At 48.2% G+C, this 15,868-nt stretch overlaps 1 protein-coding gene across 7 annotated transcripts in view; it reads left to right on the top strand.

Moving 5' to 3' along the window:
- Positions 1-15,868, top strand: part of LOC139055867 (calcium-activated chloride channel regulator 2-like) — a 363,039-nt gene that overhangs the window by 140,057 nt on the left and 207,114 nt on the right. For all 7 annotated transcript variants that reach the window (XR_011511953.1, XM_070533443.1, XM_070533442.1 and 4 more), the window contains one exon: positions 5,309-5,433. Coding sequence is in view for 6 of the 7 variants with exons in the window: in XM_070533443.1 (XP_070389544.1) it covers positions 5,309-5,433 (125 nt within the window). In the remaining variant the exon portion in view is untranslated. The remainder of the gene's footprint in view (positions 1-5,308; positions 5,434-15,868) is intronic.

Here is a 15,868-nt window from a genome sequence, read left to right as displayed (position 1 = left end):
TTTTCAATGTAGCAGCATTTGCAGTGTGGAAGAGTGGTTTGATATGTTTTGCGAAATTGTTAAGAAATGCATCTCGCTGTTTGTTCCCAAAAAAGTGTGTGAAACGCAACCCGAGGCACCCTTGGTATAATAGGGACATTATTCATCTTATCAGGCGCATCAAGAGGCTCCGCAAACGTAAAAACGCCAGTCGGAGCAACCAATGCTTAAAACTGCATCTGCTTCAGTCCGAATTAAAAACCAAAATGCACGAAGCCAGACACTTTTATTTCGACACCACGTTATCAACATTCTTGAAAGAAAACCCATCAAAGTTTTGGAAAACGGTGCTTCCGGCTGCTCACGACACTTCATCATTCACCATAAACGATCGCCCTTGCTCTGATCCGGTGATTATTTTTGAAACTTTGAACACTTACTTTCAATCTGTATTTTGTCGCTATGACGGCGTCGATACCCCTTTTTGCGTCAACAACACTTTACCAGAGCTTTCTATTCCCGTTATACCTTACACTGCTGTTCTCAACTTATTACTAACAATTGATACTACAAAAGGTTCTGGAGCTGACGGAGTGCCAAACAAATTTTTACAGCGATACTCTGAATGGAACGCCCGGTACCTGACAATTATATTTAACAAATCTCTTGAGATGTCGACAGTTCCTAGTGCTTAGAAACAAGCTAACATTATTCTTGTCTTCAAATCTGGCAGCAAACACCTAATCACTAACTACAGGCCTATATCGTTGCTGCCCACGTGTTGCAAACTACTCGAGCACATCATCCATAAGCACATCATTCAATATTTAACGGCAAATAACTTCCTGTGTCCACAGCAGCATGGCTTTCGAACAGCATTTTCTACAACAAGGTCGGTGTTAGAATTCACACATGACATAGCCACATCACTAAATAACCATGGTCAGCTTGATGCGATATTTATCGACTACTCAAAAGCATTTGACACGGTAAGCCATAAAAAATTGCTTCTAAAACTTGCTGCAATCTTTCCTGGTAATAAACTAATTGACTGGATATCCGATTACCTGCACCTCCAATTCCAATCTGTCACTTTTAACTACAAAACCTCTTTTATAGCCCAGGTTACGTCAGGGGTGCAGCAGGGCTCAGTTCTCGGGCCGCTCCCATTCATCATATATGTTACGGACATTATTGAAGTAGCCATAAACACACAAGTGAAAATACGTCTTTATGCAGATGATTGCGTGATATATTCTAACATTCGTACTCTTCGTGATCAAGAAGTGCTTAATAACGTATTTTCATCCTTTTCAGGCTGGAGTAAGACATGTCAGATGAGCATCAACTTCAGCAGGACTGTGGCAATGTCTTTTACTAATAAGAACCAGCCCCTAAAATTTACGTATAGCACACAAGGATACAGTATTAACGAAGTTAACGAGTTCAAATACCTTGGACTTACTATCACAAGTAACCTTAGTGGGCATAATCACATCAATATTATCTGCTCTAAAGCGATGCGAAAACTAGGGTGCCTAAAACGAACTTTAAAACACGGCACTAAAGAGTGCAAGCTTACGGCCTATAAATCATTTATTAGACCTGTTTTAGAGTATGCTTCTGTAGTGTGCTTGCCTTATCGCATACAGGCTATTTCCAAATTAGCATCCATTCAGAAAAAAAGCTGTTAGATTTATTTATGGCCGTTGCGACCGCATGTTTCACCGTCATCTTATGCACACGCTTTATCACTGGGTCCATTATCGTTTCGTCGCACTTATGACCGCCTAATCCTGCGGCACAATATCGTTCACGGATCATCTAACATTGAAGCGCCTATCTCGCTAAACACACCTACTGCGCGAGTAAACCAACGTACTCACCCAATAAACGTAGATCCCTTCGTTCCAAAAATAGATTGCTACAAGTTTTCTTTTTTTCCACACACTGTTGAATTATGGAATAACTTAGATGGTCCTCTGCGTTCATTGCCGACTAATCAATTTCAGAAAGAAATGCCTAACCATGTTGGTTGACATGTTATGTTCATAAGTTATGTAACCCACGTCTGCTATGTCTCTAAAATGAGATAGCAGTATTTGTAAATAAATAAATAAAATAAATAAAGGACAATGTCGGCTCGCATGCTATCGACAGCGTGTGGACATTTCCTCAGCGTGGCCACTGTTGCATGTACTATCTTGTTCGCGAAGCACGGGTTAATGTTAGACCATGTCACATGTTTCGCCGGAATAAGAAGGGATTTGAGGTTGAGGTGATGTGGCGATGCGCGACTCTCACGCGTCCCCTGATATCTTGTTTTCCCGCATAGCTCCTGCAGTGCACCTTCGCCGCATGGCCTGGCGCCCGCGGCGGTCGGAGTGGTTGAGGCGCAGTACGAGAGATGGTGCGAGTGTTGCGCTGCTAACGCCGCCGACAGGCGGGGTTAGCAGCGCAACGCAGCGGTTAGCAGCGGTTACTTGGGCGCCGAAAGACAAGGCGCTCCCTCTTTGGTTCGGGACAGCAAGCAGTGCGAACGTGCCTTGCCGTGCGTGCGCCAATCCATGCTTCTGCGAGACCGTCTCGCGTGACCGCCTTGGAACGCGCCACTGTTCGCGTGACCGTACACGTGAACGACCAGACGTTGGAATCCAGCATGGGGCGAACATATTCACTCGCTATCCGGTCGCGGTAAGTCGGACTTCTAGATTTGTCGCGCGCCCATCGGCATGTTTTGTGGATAGCAACTCGGCTAGCTGGCATTGATCTATGAAAGGTGCAATAAATGCCCTTGTGATTGTTAGCACTACTGTGTTGTCGTTCCTTTGTCCCAACAGCACGGAGGAGAACCCCACAAGGAAGAGCGATGATATCAGCGCAAGGGCATAAAGCTCCCGAGTGCGAGCTCGTAATAACTACGTAGTTATCTGCCTCAAGACCATTGCAAGCGAATGAGAAAGCGATGCGAACGGGGTCCAATAACGCTATGGCGTTCCCTTATAAAGGCGAAACTTAAGTGTCCATTAACTTCTGTCGCCGCCGTTTAAAAGCTGGCCGTGCTTTAGTGCAGGCAAGGTGCACTTAAATGCGTCCAGGCACTCATATTGCTGTGCCTTTCCAAAAATTGTAGGCACTTAAAATTAATAACGATCTCCTAGAGGCAACCATTAAGTCCTGTGCATAAAATAGAAGTTTAGTCAAGCAGAATACGAATGAGCAGACTCCGGTGATTCCTGCAGGTAAAAGACATATATTGCTTTATCTATTTGGCTGTACTGTACACAGGATTCAGTGAAGGTCATAATAGAAACACTACTATACAATTTCATACAATATTTATTTTAATAAAGCTTCTTCTTAAGCAAGGTGGTGCGATTTGGAAAACATAATTTTAGGACGCTATAATGACAACCACAAAGGAGATTTGGCGCTCTGAATGTCTGTGTGTTTCACCATTGCGTGTTATATATTAGCTCCCTAAAATCATGGTTTATATTACATACAAGGCGTAGTTTGCATGCTATTCGTTCTTGCCGATGCTCAACAGGAAAAAAAACAGAGCAATCAGAACGATGAGCGTCCAAATGCACTTCATGTTTCACAGGTGAATCTGCTGATGTCTAATAATAATGACACAGTTTGAAGAGTGATTATCTTCGTTCATGTAATACAGCGCCATTGTTTTTTATTTTAAATTTACAATTAAACGCAACATGAGTTGTCGGTTCGGCAGTTTCCTTTTTAGACACATTTTATTGTGCGGATGTCGCGGCACAGAACTTGTGGCCAGCAGGCCCCAAATGTGCATGGAGTGTGCTTCAAACGGAGAAAAATGCGAAAGTTTTCTTCGCGTTGTTGAAGGTGTAGTATTGCGAGGAACCGAATAACACTATGTGTGCCCTACAATCTACTAGTGCCGGGGACCTCGCGCACAGCGAAGGGCACATCGGCATACTGCAGTTACTGCGTATAGATTTCGCCTAATTTAGGGGTTCATTCTTGTCCATCTCGCTGTTCGCCTGCTTTCAGTTGTAAGGCACTTAAAAACGCCTTCAAGTAGTAGGTATTGATGCCTTCGTGAGCGCTATTTTTGGGTAGGCTGATGCGTTTTGGATCCGCTGGGTGTGCGTGGCTCTGCAGATATTAGTGTAAAAATCAGTAGTGTGGTTTTAAGAAAAACGGCCTAAATGTTCTGGTAACTGAAAATTACAAGTAGGGAGTTATCTGTAATAAAATATGGCCGCAGCAGCGCCCTCATCGCTCCGCCCCTCCCCCCTTTTTCTTGTGTATCTACTACAGTGAAAGCTTCGTGCATGAGAAACACGCATGTCTTCTTGCCGAAAGACAAGACTGAAAGAAGACGGCACAGTAATTTCTGGGGTGAAGTGCAGAAACAAGTTTTCTTTTATTGCTGAATTTCCGTGGCATTGCTTTATACTGTGGAAAATGCTACGTAGGCCAAACAGACGGACGTTGAAATAACCGGCACAGGTAACAAGGGAGTAAACACTGTAACATCGCGAACACCGCAAGGAGCACGATTCTTATTGAACGTTTACTGAAGCTGTAATTGCGGGTGAAAATAGGTGTGAGCTTACCTGCCTTGCTATAGTCGAGTCACATTACAATGCGACATTTGGTGTAGTCTATGTCAGCAAACCGGGTCTTTTGTGCCCCTGCAAAATAAAGAATTGAACATTCCGCACACATTTATTGCTTCAGTTTCGATAACTCATAGATTAAACACCAGATTTTCTTAGAAGTTTGCAGAACACTCGTCATGAATTTGGCGGATGCTGTGTGTAGGTGTTCAAAACCGAGCTTTAAACCACACAGAGAAACACACAGCGTGACATCAAGGAAGAATGTGTGAACTTTTTCGCCTTTTATTTTGGCTATGAAACCTGCCTTCGTACTGAAATGATTGAAGCAGAACTTAAAAAAGCTAAATATTGTAGTAAATAATTATTCAATTCATAGATTGCTTGCCGAATCACTCCAGAATATGCATAACACTACTGTATGCTTTGCGTTAATTGTCCTTATTTCAAACCAGAATTTTTTTTTTTGGGGGGGGGGAGGAGTGGGGGTCAAAACACAGCCTAGAAAAAAGAACGCATTTGGCGTTTGTCGTAGTAAAGCGCCGCTAGAAGTTAGGGTTTGTTGTTTCTGTGTTTTCCCATGTCGGTAACCCTGCTTTCTCTGCAAAAATGCTTAAGAGGCAAATTTGAGTCACTATTCCTGTTCCCGTAAGCCTAAATTTACGCTTAAAATATTTTCGTTTATTAGGAGTTTACTGCATGTCCTGACGGTGCACGTCGTGCAGGTGGACTCATTCTGCAACGACAGTGTGGAGTTCGCTCACAACGCAGGCGCCCCGTCACCACAAAATGCACTCTGCGATGGTCAGAGCACATGGAACGTCATTTCTGCTACAAACGACTTTCGCCGGTGAGTATCTTGTGGGAGAAGCAGTGGTTCTGCAGCACACATGATAGAGTTTTGATGATCACAATAGGGTTTTAGACTGGTAGTGCCAATCAGGCGAGACCAGTGGTGCACATCTTATTGTAGTGTTTACTCGGTTCCTTCAAGTGGAGGGGCAGTTTCGTTATGATTAACATTGAAAGGTATTTGTGAGAGGGGCTGGTGGCCTGTACTTCATGGTGCAGTTCCACGGAGTTACCATTCGGGGTGTGAGGTCGTTGGCGACAAAGGGTCACGAAGCGCGTGATTAGCGAATAGAAAAATTTTGTTAAACTGGACCGCGACTTCTGCCAGACTTCTCTAGCATGGTTACTGCTTGCACAACCGGCCGCAACCGGCCACTCGGAAATTTCTTTCAGCCCGTACAGGGTTCGTGGAAATTTAGGCTTTCCTTCATGTCGCTTTTTCAGGCAGTTTCGTTCTACCACATGACCTCCCTGACTGAGAACTTCCACCGTCAAATTATCTTGAATATGTAGGATTCAGATTTCGCATTCGAATCAAATACTTCTGCTTCGCATTTAGGTATTCTATACATTAGACGACGTCCTGTAAAATTTTTATGGAATATTCAACATTCAGTACGGCGGCACTATACTTTTCCTATACAACGGCGGCTGTAGAAAGCACAAGTGCATAGTCAGCCATCCGCTTCAAGTGTCGGATACAGCCACGCAGGAGCTTGGGAAAACCCTTCTTTTACATATTTAGATTGTCCACTTGAATTGAGTTTCATATAGCAATACGCCTATTTCAGGGTGGACATCACGTTTTGAAACGTGTTTCCTCCATGCTTCTTCTCCTATTTATTGGAAGTGAGAAATATTCAGTAATGGAGTCCGTACGCAATCGAGTCCCGTATTTATCAAGTATGCGTTTAAAGTTCCACTGGAAGCTTCCACTATTCGATTTTTGTGTGTTTAGTGGCGCAAGGACCAGGTATGACCATTCCACTATTCGAGCTATCGCAGTATTCTTCAGCATGGTGACACAGCAACGACACAAATGTAACGAGCACAATAGTTATGCGATTAACTTCGGAAGTGAATTGTGGCTGTAGTGTTGCTGCGCGCGTTGACATCCTGAACAAGGTTGGCTCCCGTCGGATGACGGCAAATGCATGGTGCTGGCCGAGTGCTGCTGATGAGATAAAGCATGGCCTGCCGCTTCTTCATCGCCAGTCACGATGCAGCCGACTTTGCTCACCGAACGCACGCTTGAGAGCAGCACAATAACACTGCGCAAACACTCCGTCACGTGGCTCATTTCATATTTCGTGGGCTCTATTTGCAAGTCAGAAAAAAGGACTACGTGAGACGTATCGTAAAATAAACAACTCTATCGGTGGTTTCTGAAAGTGCGCTACAAATTTGTGCATTACACTTGGGGTCCTCAGCCAATAATTAAAAAGTTTGTTAACTAAACTTCATTAATTAGTGAGCTATGGGGGGAAATTGTCTGAGTTGATATAGGCTATTGCGAATAGTATGCGTTCGGTTCAATTCGCACCCGACGTGCCTTTCATTTTTAAATTATTGGCTCAAGTTATGTGGCACACTTTGCATGTAGATTCGCTGTAAAATGTAACAGCTCATATCCTGAAGTAGAGGCTACAAGCGCTCAGGAAAGTAAAGCGAACAGTGCATACATTATTTCAAGTCACGCATGCAACATGCGCAGCAGCATGTCGAAAGCGGTGATCATCAAGGGTTCATAACCCTGTAAGCAAGGAAAAACGGGATGGCTCAAGGTCCCTTAAGGTTCATGGCTACTCACGCTGCATGCGCTAGTTGCAATGAAACTACCCATCCGGTCGTTGTCAATGATATTGATGTGGATGTGTCGGGACTGAAAAGGGAGTAATTTATGCGTTTAGTGTTGCCGACCCGTCGCTTGCGATGCCACACCGATCAGGCCTAACCGACCACCCAGCGGCGTACGTGCATCGATTTGACACTGTAGGGTGGAATGACCTTGAATTTTTCTTCTTCAAACCTTCTTTATCTACTTTGTACCACTACCAATGAAGTCCTATACAGCATGCCACCTGGTGCAATAATATGCAGTAGCAATGTAATGTGCGCACATAAGTGCGCCTCGCGGCGCGCATATCACATCGCATGGCATATGGTACGATACTGTCACGTAGTAGTGATGACAATGAAGAGAGCAGCAATGCTGTGAATGGCGCAACTAACTTCTCTTGGGCGAACATGTGCCCACAAAAACAGGCTACGCTTAAAAGTCCAACGACAGCGACGAACACAGTCGGCGGTCGTCTGATATGCCGGTCAAGCGCGTCGGCTTTTATATACGAGCCATCGAACGCTCCAACGAAATCGCTGGTACCCGCGTATCGCCCACGCCGGTCAACGCACAGCAGCTCATGCTTCCTGATAACAGCATATAACAAAACATGAAACTTAATGCAGCGCGCTGCTCTGGCGTCGGGCCCCAGTCACAGTGGGCGCGCGCGGATACAGTCTACATTTATCGCAAAACCACGCCGCGCTGCACGCAACCGGGCTGCTCGGACGCGTGCGCTGCGCAGCAATACTAAATAATGCAATCGCGATGTCTCATTGCATTACTATTGCCGACGTCATGTTGAAAGAAGTTCACAATGAACTTCGTAAATTGGGCCGAGAGGTCGAGTTGGCTGCATTTACCGGCTTTTATGAAAATAAACATGCCTTATAAGGTCAGCCAACTGAACTATTCTCATGAAGCGAAGGTACCGGCCGCTGCCCAGTTCTTGAGCGTTTTTAAAAAAGATGACCTTTATCGCTGCCTTCTACTACTCCCTTTTTTCTGCGTGGGCTTCCTGGGGCTCTCAGATGGACTAGCGCGCTATGCGTCTGGTGATACGAAAAAAATATGCGCATTCTCACTGCACTGACGCACTGTACACACGTACGACACGCCGACCCATTTGTGATCGATTTGGAGTTTATGAGCACAAACACATATTGTCGCTGTGGCTTGAGGAATCGTCGTGCTTTATTGAATAAATTTCGGGTGGCCCCGTATAACCACGACAGCGCGCCGGCCGGGAGGCAGAATGTCATTTCTGACTCTACGTTTAGATTCATTGGACAGTTTTATTATAGGGGCTCCAACAGTTATGAGCCCCAAAGGGCTTTGAGGGTGTTAGCGTTGGGGCACGTAAGAATGAAGAGTTTTAGAATAGGGCTTTGCGTTTGCGGATGGCGTCTTGCGCTGATAGCGCCACTACGGCGTCAAGGAAAAGCTATTAAAATATTTATATGAAATATACCATTTTATGATAACAATAGTAATTTTGACTTTCGTGTTTCATCGTTTACTTACAATTTAGAGTTTATTCTATTAGCAGCAAACAAGTAGTTGCGCTTAGTTTTCAGTAACCAACCTTACGTGCCTTCGCTAGGCAAAGTAAGGCGTGATAGGCCTACTAGCCATAAAATCCAAAATCGAATTCGGAATCAGCGGCGTCTACTGAATCAATCTTCATAACACACGCTAGTTGAGAGAAAGTGATAACCGCAGTCACTTCTCTTGCGAACTTCACGCGTTACTACGAATTGAGCCCAGTTTCGTGCTAGGTTAGAGCCATCGCTTCGATGGGTGCCGCCATGTGGGTTTACGCAAATCGTTTGGGGCATATTTTGGCACTCCCGCTAAATCAGCGAAATAGCGTGCCCGATGCAAAACCCAAACGTAATTTGCGTCTCGCGCACGCGCGGCGGCTTTGAAGCCATTTCTGTTCTAAAACTATCTAGTGACTGCGGCCTGAAGGGCCTTCTTCCGACAGTAAGTGAAGCTTCACGGAACAAAAGTTTCGCCATAGCCGGCACACGGTGCAGAAGAGTATGCGCATAGAACCGGCTTACGTGCGACCATGGAATAGCCGTTTGATGTGCTCGCAGGTGTAGAGTCTGTGAGCCTTGCTCACTCTGGCAGCACATCCGCTAACCTTCAATTCTCTGTGCTTCTCACCCGCACTAGTAGTATAAAACGTGTATTCACAAAAGAGAGAAAAAAATACGCAGGAATAATGTACAGCGAACAGAGCGAGAGAGAGAGAATAAATATTTTTATTGGGTGAATGCAGCTTTGGAGAAGCGTATTCATTCCAGAATGCCTTGAGCTCGGGCCACGTCCTGGGCCCTCACAATCAGCCGTTGCTGATACTCGAGGTCGGGGCGGGCCAAGGCTCTCTCCCAAAGCTCGTTGGTGGGGTAAGGGTTCAGATGATTTAAAGGTGCCCCTCTGCAACTCCCTACTATGTGCCTGAGGGACCCGGGCTCTGCGCAGAAGCGGCATTGCGAAGAGAATTGGGCAGGGGCTATGAGGTGGTTTCTGGTTTGGTGAGGGAGTGTATTAACCTGCAGAGCTCGGAGGAATCGCTCCAGCTCTCTAGGTAGTGACGTGTTGGGCTGAATATGTTCTGCGGGTTAGCTTCTAGTGTTGTGTGATGTCTTGGTGCGAGACTATAGGGTGCATGCGCTCGGGTTCGGATTCCTCGGCGTCAGCTAGGTGGATAAAATCTCGAGCCACGTGGTTCGCGACCACGTTGCCAGGAATGCCGTGATGAGCTGGCTCCCAGATTATCATGACTTATCTCGTTGGCGGCGTTTTATTAATTATCTGGGGCGTAGTGGTATGAATTCTGCCGCTAGCAAAGTTGCAGCACGCCTGTTGGGAGTCACTCACTATGACTTCAACTTCTGTTTGGGAGAACGCGAGGGCTATGGCCGCTTCCTCGGCTTGGAGGGGATTGTTTCGTGTGAGCGAAACACTGCTCCGATGTTCTTTGTTGACGACTGTTATGGCTGTTGTGGCTGCGCGTCTGGGGTAAGAACCCGCTCCCGTGTAGGCTGTAGAGGGTAACGTCCCGTATCACTTGTGTATGGCCAGGGCCCGGGTCTCCCTTCGCTCTACGTGGTGCACTGGGTGCATGTTGCGAGGAAGAGGATGTACGGTGATGTTGCTCCCGATGGCATGGTGTAAGCTCGAAATGTGAGGCCGCCGATGGCTAAGAGGGGCAGAGAGCCCCAGACGTATAGGAATGGACCTCCCCGCTTCCTTAACCGCCAGCCTTGTTCGCTGACTGCATAAATTTGCCTCGATCAGCTCCTCGGCCGTGTTGTGCACACCTAGTCGTAGTAGGCGTTCTGTGGACGTACTGATAGGCAGCCCCATCACCTGCTTATATGCCTTTGTGATCATTCTGTTGATTTTTGTTGAGTTCCGTCGCGTTCAATAGTGCGTATGGAATAGCCTAACTTATTCGAGACACGACAAAGGTTTGGACAAGCCGAAGCGTCTCCACCTCCCCATGCCTCTTGTCTTAGTTGTTATTCACCGGATCATGTGGGTAACTTGGGCTGTTGTGGTCTTAAGGTTGCGAATTATTATTGTGTTGGTGCGATCCGACTGGAAAACCATTCCCAATATCTTTACGCTCTGATGCGGAACGATGGTGTGTCCCTCCACTTGTACCTTGATAGTGGGCGTGTCGGGTGCGTGCTTCTTTCGCGGTCAGACCAGGAGTAGCTCCAATTTTAGGGGGCGCAGCTGAGGTGGGATGACTTGGCATAGTCGCTCACCACGTCTGCCGCTTCCTGCAAGTGACTCTCTATTGCCCCGATAGACCCTGTGGACGACCAGATCGTAATGCCGTCGGCATATATGCCATGCCGAATCCCCGGGATGCTATTGAGGAGCGGCGGAAGGCCTGTTAGGGCGATATTGAAAAGGAGAGGGTATAACACTGCGTCCTCTGGTGTGCCGAGCCCACCCAGTAGGAAGGGGTTTGTGGCTTGGTCCCCGACCTTTAGGATGGCTTTTCTATCTGAGAGGAAATCTCTGATATAGGAATACGTCCTGGCCCAACAACCCGGCGTATTTACCTATGTAGGATTGCTGTATGCTTGATGTTATCGAACGCCTCTTGAAGAACTAAAGCGAGGATAGCTGTGGGGGTGTTGCGTGTCACTGGTACAATCACGTCCTCTTTCAGCATGAAGTAGGATGTCTTGAGTTGAGAGGTGTGGACGGAATCCTATCATCGTTGTTGGAAGTTTCCCCGAGTCTTCGAGGAATGGTTGTAGCCGGTTGAGAACGATGAGCTCTAGGAGCTTTCCTACACACGAAGTGAGGGAGATGGGTCGTAGGCTCTCAATGGCTGGTGTCTTACCTGTATTCGGCATCAGATGAGCCTCTGCCGTTTTCCAGTCCTCGGGAAGGTTTCCTTCCCTCTATACTTCGTTAAGATGTGCGGTAAGCGCTAGTAGCCTGGGGCTGTCAAGATTTACAAGTGGCTTATAGGGAATTCGGTCCATTCCCGGGGATGTGTGGCATTTCAAGCCCATTATCGCCGCTGTCACTTCATGTAGATGAATGTCCTCATCTAGGAGGTCGTTAGGCGTGCCGGTGTAAGGTGCCTGAGGCTCCTATCGCTGGAAGGGGAAGTACTCGGCTTTGAGAGTCAAAAAGAGATGTACCTAATTTCCTGAAAATTGGTGGATTACTCGGGCCATATTGTGATGGGATTCCGTTTTGCTGCTGGCAGAGTTGATTAAATACCTCAATAACTTCCACGTCTTGTAAATACTCAGTCTTTCTCCCAAGCTGCCACAGAAGGATAGCCAATTTTCTCGGCATAGCATGGTAGCATATCCGCAGCCTCTTGTGTAAGTAGTGCGATTCGCCTGTTCAGCTTGCGATTTAATCTTTACCTTTTCCAACACTTCAGCACGCTACGTCGGGTTTCCCACAAGTGGAACAAGCGATCTTCGATGCTCAGAGTGGTGGTGGATGTTTCAAGCATTTTGCTGTGCACCTTCACATCCTGGGGAAGCTGAGTCATGCAGTCCTGAATTCACTGAAGCTGTTGGCTCTGTTCGTTTGTAGCTCTTTGTTCTCTTATCTCCCGCAGCTTGGTCTAATCCGTGAGGCGAGAAATGCCTATCCTGGTTTGTATCCAAGCCCATGGAGAGTGGTGGCTAGTAGCGCGTGGTCGCTGCCTCGGTACTCCTCCATATTGTTCCGGCAAGCTTGGGGGACGCTTCTGGTGAAGGTTAAGTCGGGGTTCGTGTCTCTTTGAACACTGGTTCCGAGCCTCGTGCTATTCGTTGAATCGTTGACGAGTGTGAGATTCATGTCCTCAATAACTTTATGATGGAGGTTTCCCCTGGTGTTGGTGTACATATAACCCGAGAGGGAGTGGGCTGCATTAAAGTCGCCCACTATTAGAAGCGGATGGTTGCTTGCTGCGTGCGTGGCTTGCTCTAAATTCTGTTTGAGGACCGATGGCGTGCTTGTCGGCCGACAGCAGACGTTTAGAGCAAACATGGGACCCTTCTTTGTCGCCTGTGGGATAATTTCGAGCAGAATGGCAAGCGGTTCGGATTGTTGGAGATGGTGTTCCACAGCCACTAACTTCTTACTGGCCAGGGTGCGAAGGCTGTCACCTGTATCGATGCCATACGTGACCCATCCGTGTAGGCGGACGTGTGTGTTCGTTTCTTGAGGTGCAATGATTTCAGGTGGTCTTGTTAATGTAGCGATGTATTGTATCAGTAATCCATACTTGTTCTTGTAGCCCCGGCAATTCCACTGCCACACTGGAGCTTCGGTTGGGGAAACCCCCGCGCTTACTGCCTATATGTTGAGGAGGAGCAATCTTGGTTATTAAGGGGTGGTGATACGTGCCCAAAATGGCGTTCTGGGGAGCCTAGAGAATATGGCAAATCTGGCAGGGTCTGATGAGCTGTCATCTTGGGGCGCCGGCTTTGACGAGCTTCCAGTGCTAGTATGCGTTCCTCTAGTCTCAGGATGCGTTCCACTAACTGAATGTTAGAGTGTTGTTGTTGAGTTGCGAATTATTGCCGTGCCGCTGACTGTTGTATAGCTGTGAGTTGTTGCATAGTAGCTTGTGGGGATGTCTGAAGGCTCTGAATGGCCTTTGCTACTATCTCCTCTACCTCCTGGAGAGTGTCATATTGGACGGGTATGACTCCCTGCGGTGCAGTGGGCTGCGTGGTTGCTCGTTGCGGTGTCGGACTTGAAGTGACTGTGTGCGCTGGCTGCTCTTCCCGTTTCCGCTTCTCCGGGAATGGGGTTGAAGTGTTTTGTTTAGAGGTAGTGCTATTTCATCCAAGCAATTCATCTTTAGGTGCTGCGAATTCCCCGTGTGCGCTAGTGATTTCTGCTTTGAGTGTTGTGTTCTCTTCAGTGAGACTCCTAATGTGGGCGTGTGCCTGTATTAGCTCTGTGTCAACAAGGGGCGGGGGGGGGCGAGCTTTGGGAGAAACAACCTGTGCCCAGTTCACCTGCTGCGTGACCTGCGCTGCTCCCTTGCCTCCCCTCCTGCCGCTTGCGGAACAACCATGGCTCGCGGTCCTGCCATGGGATGGCGTCCGTCATCGCGATGAGGTCCTGCGTCTGGAACCGGAACCGGAACGCGGCCTGGAACTGCTCCTCTCCAGGACAGCTCCGCGTCGTTTCGGGGACTGCCACTTGTGGGATGCTGAGCGCTCGCCACATGGCCTCGGAGACTAGGAGCCTGCTCTCAGGGCCTCCTGTGGTTTCCGGCGCTTGACGGGTGGCAGGAATCTGTTGCGGCAGGTTTTGGCTGCCGTCGGGTGATTCCCGCAGTACAGAGAGCACCGAGGGTGGCATTTGTGCTGCTTCGTTGCTAGCGAAATGCCGAGCACCTGCACTTGGGTGTGGCGGGGAGCCGCGTGCATACATCCTCTCTGTGGCCTGTTTCGTGGCAGGTTCGGCAGTGTAGCTCGGTTACGTAGAATCTGGATGCCAAGGTGATTTGGCTGAAAATTTAGCTTCTGTGCGGACAGATGTGGAGCCCATCCAACCCGTCGCCGCACTTAGTCATCTTTTTCAAAGCGAATGGTGCTTTCATTTCAAAACCCCAATGGCCTTGGCGGCTGCTCTCGCCCGCATTACCAGTCCGCGCTGAGTGTCTAGGTCAGGGCTGGACAGGGTGGCCTCCCACTGCTCCTCTGTCTGTTGCGTTTGTATGTCTGGCGGTTTGGGGCCCGTACAACCCCGAGTGACGTGATAGGCAGTGGGCAGTTCGTTACACCAGGGGCATGCGTATTTGCAGTGTTCTGAGTAGACGCTGTATTTGTGCAAGTTGAGGAAAGCGTTCGTCTGGAGCTGCCTCCAGTCCCGCGCTTCCTGTGCGTTTACCCCATTGTGTGGTGGAGGGTAAAGCTGTCGTTGTTTGAGCAGGTATTGAAGTATCGCGCCGTAAGCCGCGGGGACGGGGAGGGAGTTTGTGGAATCGAGAATTGTGGCCGCTCGTTTTGTGTGACCTCGAGCTAGGCTGTCCGCGACCTCGTTACCCCCGACATCTTGGTCTCAGGGAACGGAGCGTCGAGTGCAGGATTTTTTTTGCCCTGGTAGGTCGCGGAGCACGCTGGCGCGGTACTAGTACCGATGCATTTGTCCCTTAGAGCCTGAAGCAGTGCTGCATCGTCTTCCGGGAAGAGGTGACCAATGCGTTTCAGGGTGCGTGTAGGTTGTGATTTTGATTTAGAGGGGTCGATGAGGTTCCGTAGAATTGCCCAGTATTAGATCTCGCCGTTGAGTGCGGGAGTTGGCTGACGTTGAGGAGCACATTGAGAACTGAAGGTTTATTTACATCATTTACAGTTATAACACAATGTAATGAACCGTCATAAAATCATTCATGGCCGGCAGCATATCGGACGCTGCGGCCCGTGGCAAGAAGAACGAAAAAAAGAACTATTGTCCCTGCATCTCGCTTTTAACCCCTTCGCTCTCTCGGGGCCACGTCATTTTCGGCAAATCGTCAAGCCAGCTCAGGTGTCGTCATTTTCCTACAATGGTATGCACCCCAACAAGTGCCGTCACATTCGGCCAATGGGGACGCTCCAAGGGCTCTATCGTCCAATGGTTGGCTTGCCCCCGCCATCACCTTCTCGCCTGCAAGCTCTCAGTTGCAGGAGGCGGGCTATTCTCGAACGACCTTCCAGAGCCGCAAAACAGCTTTGCTTGGGACCAAGATCAACTACCTGGAATAGTGCCAGCCTCCCGTTGGACTTTCGGCAGAGTTAAGCAGGGGGGGGGGATAAAATAGTTCCACGTGCAGCGTACGACGGGGCGGTCTCCTTTCTGTTAAGCGGGTCTGGTAGCATGGTAGACGCCCCGGCGCACCGGGAACTTGAGTGATGCTATCTCCGGGAACTTGAGTGATTGTCCGATAACTTGTCCGGGAACAGGTCCGGAAACTTGAGTGATGCCATGAAAAGGATCCGTATCCAACACCAGGTACGGGGAGTTCCCAGCGTTCCCCGCAGTGACTCGCAGCACTGTTGCCAAATTTGCTGTGCTAGGTTGATAAAGTATGTGTGAGCTTCCTTCATGA

The sequence above is a fragment of the Dermacentor albipictus genome, chromosome 2 (genome assembly GCF_038994185.2).
Source record: "Dermacentor albipictus isolate Rhodes 1998 colony chromosome 2, USDA_Dalb.pri_finalv2, whole genome shotgun sequence".
NCBI classification, from domain to species: Eukaryota; Metazoa; Arthropoda; class Arachnida; order Ixodida; family Ixodidae; genus Dermacentor; species Dermacentor albipictus.
This window is presented reverse-complemented; position numbering and strand designations above follow the sequence as displayed.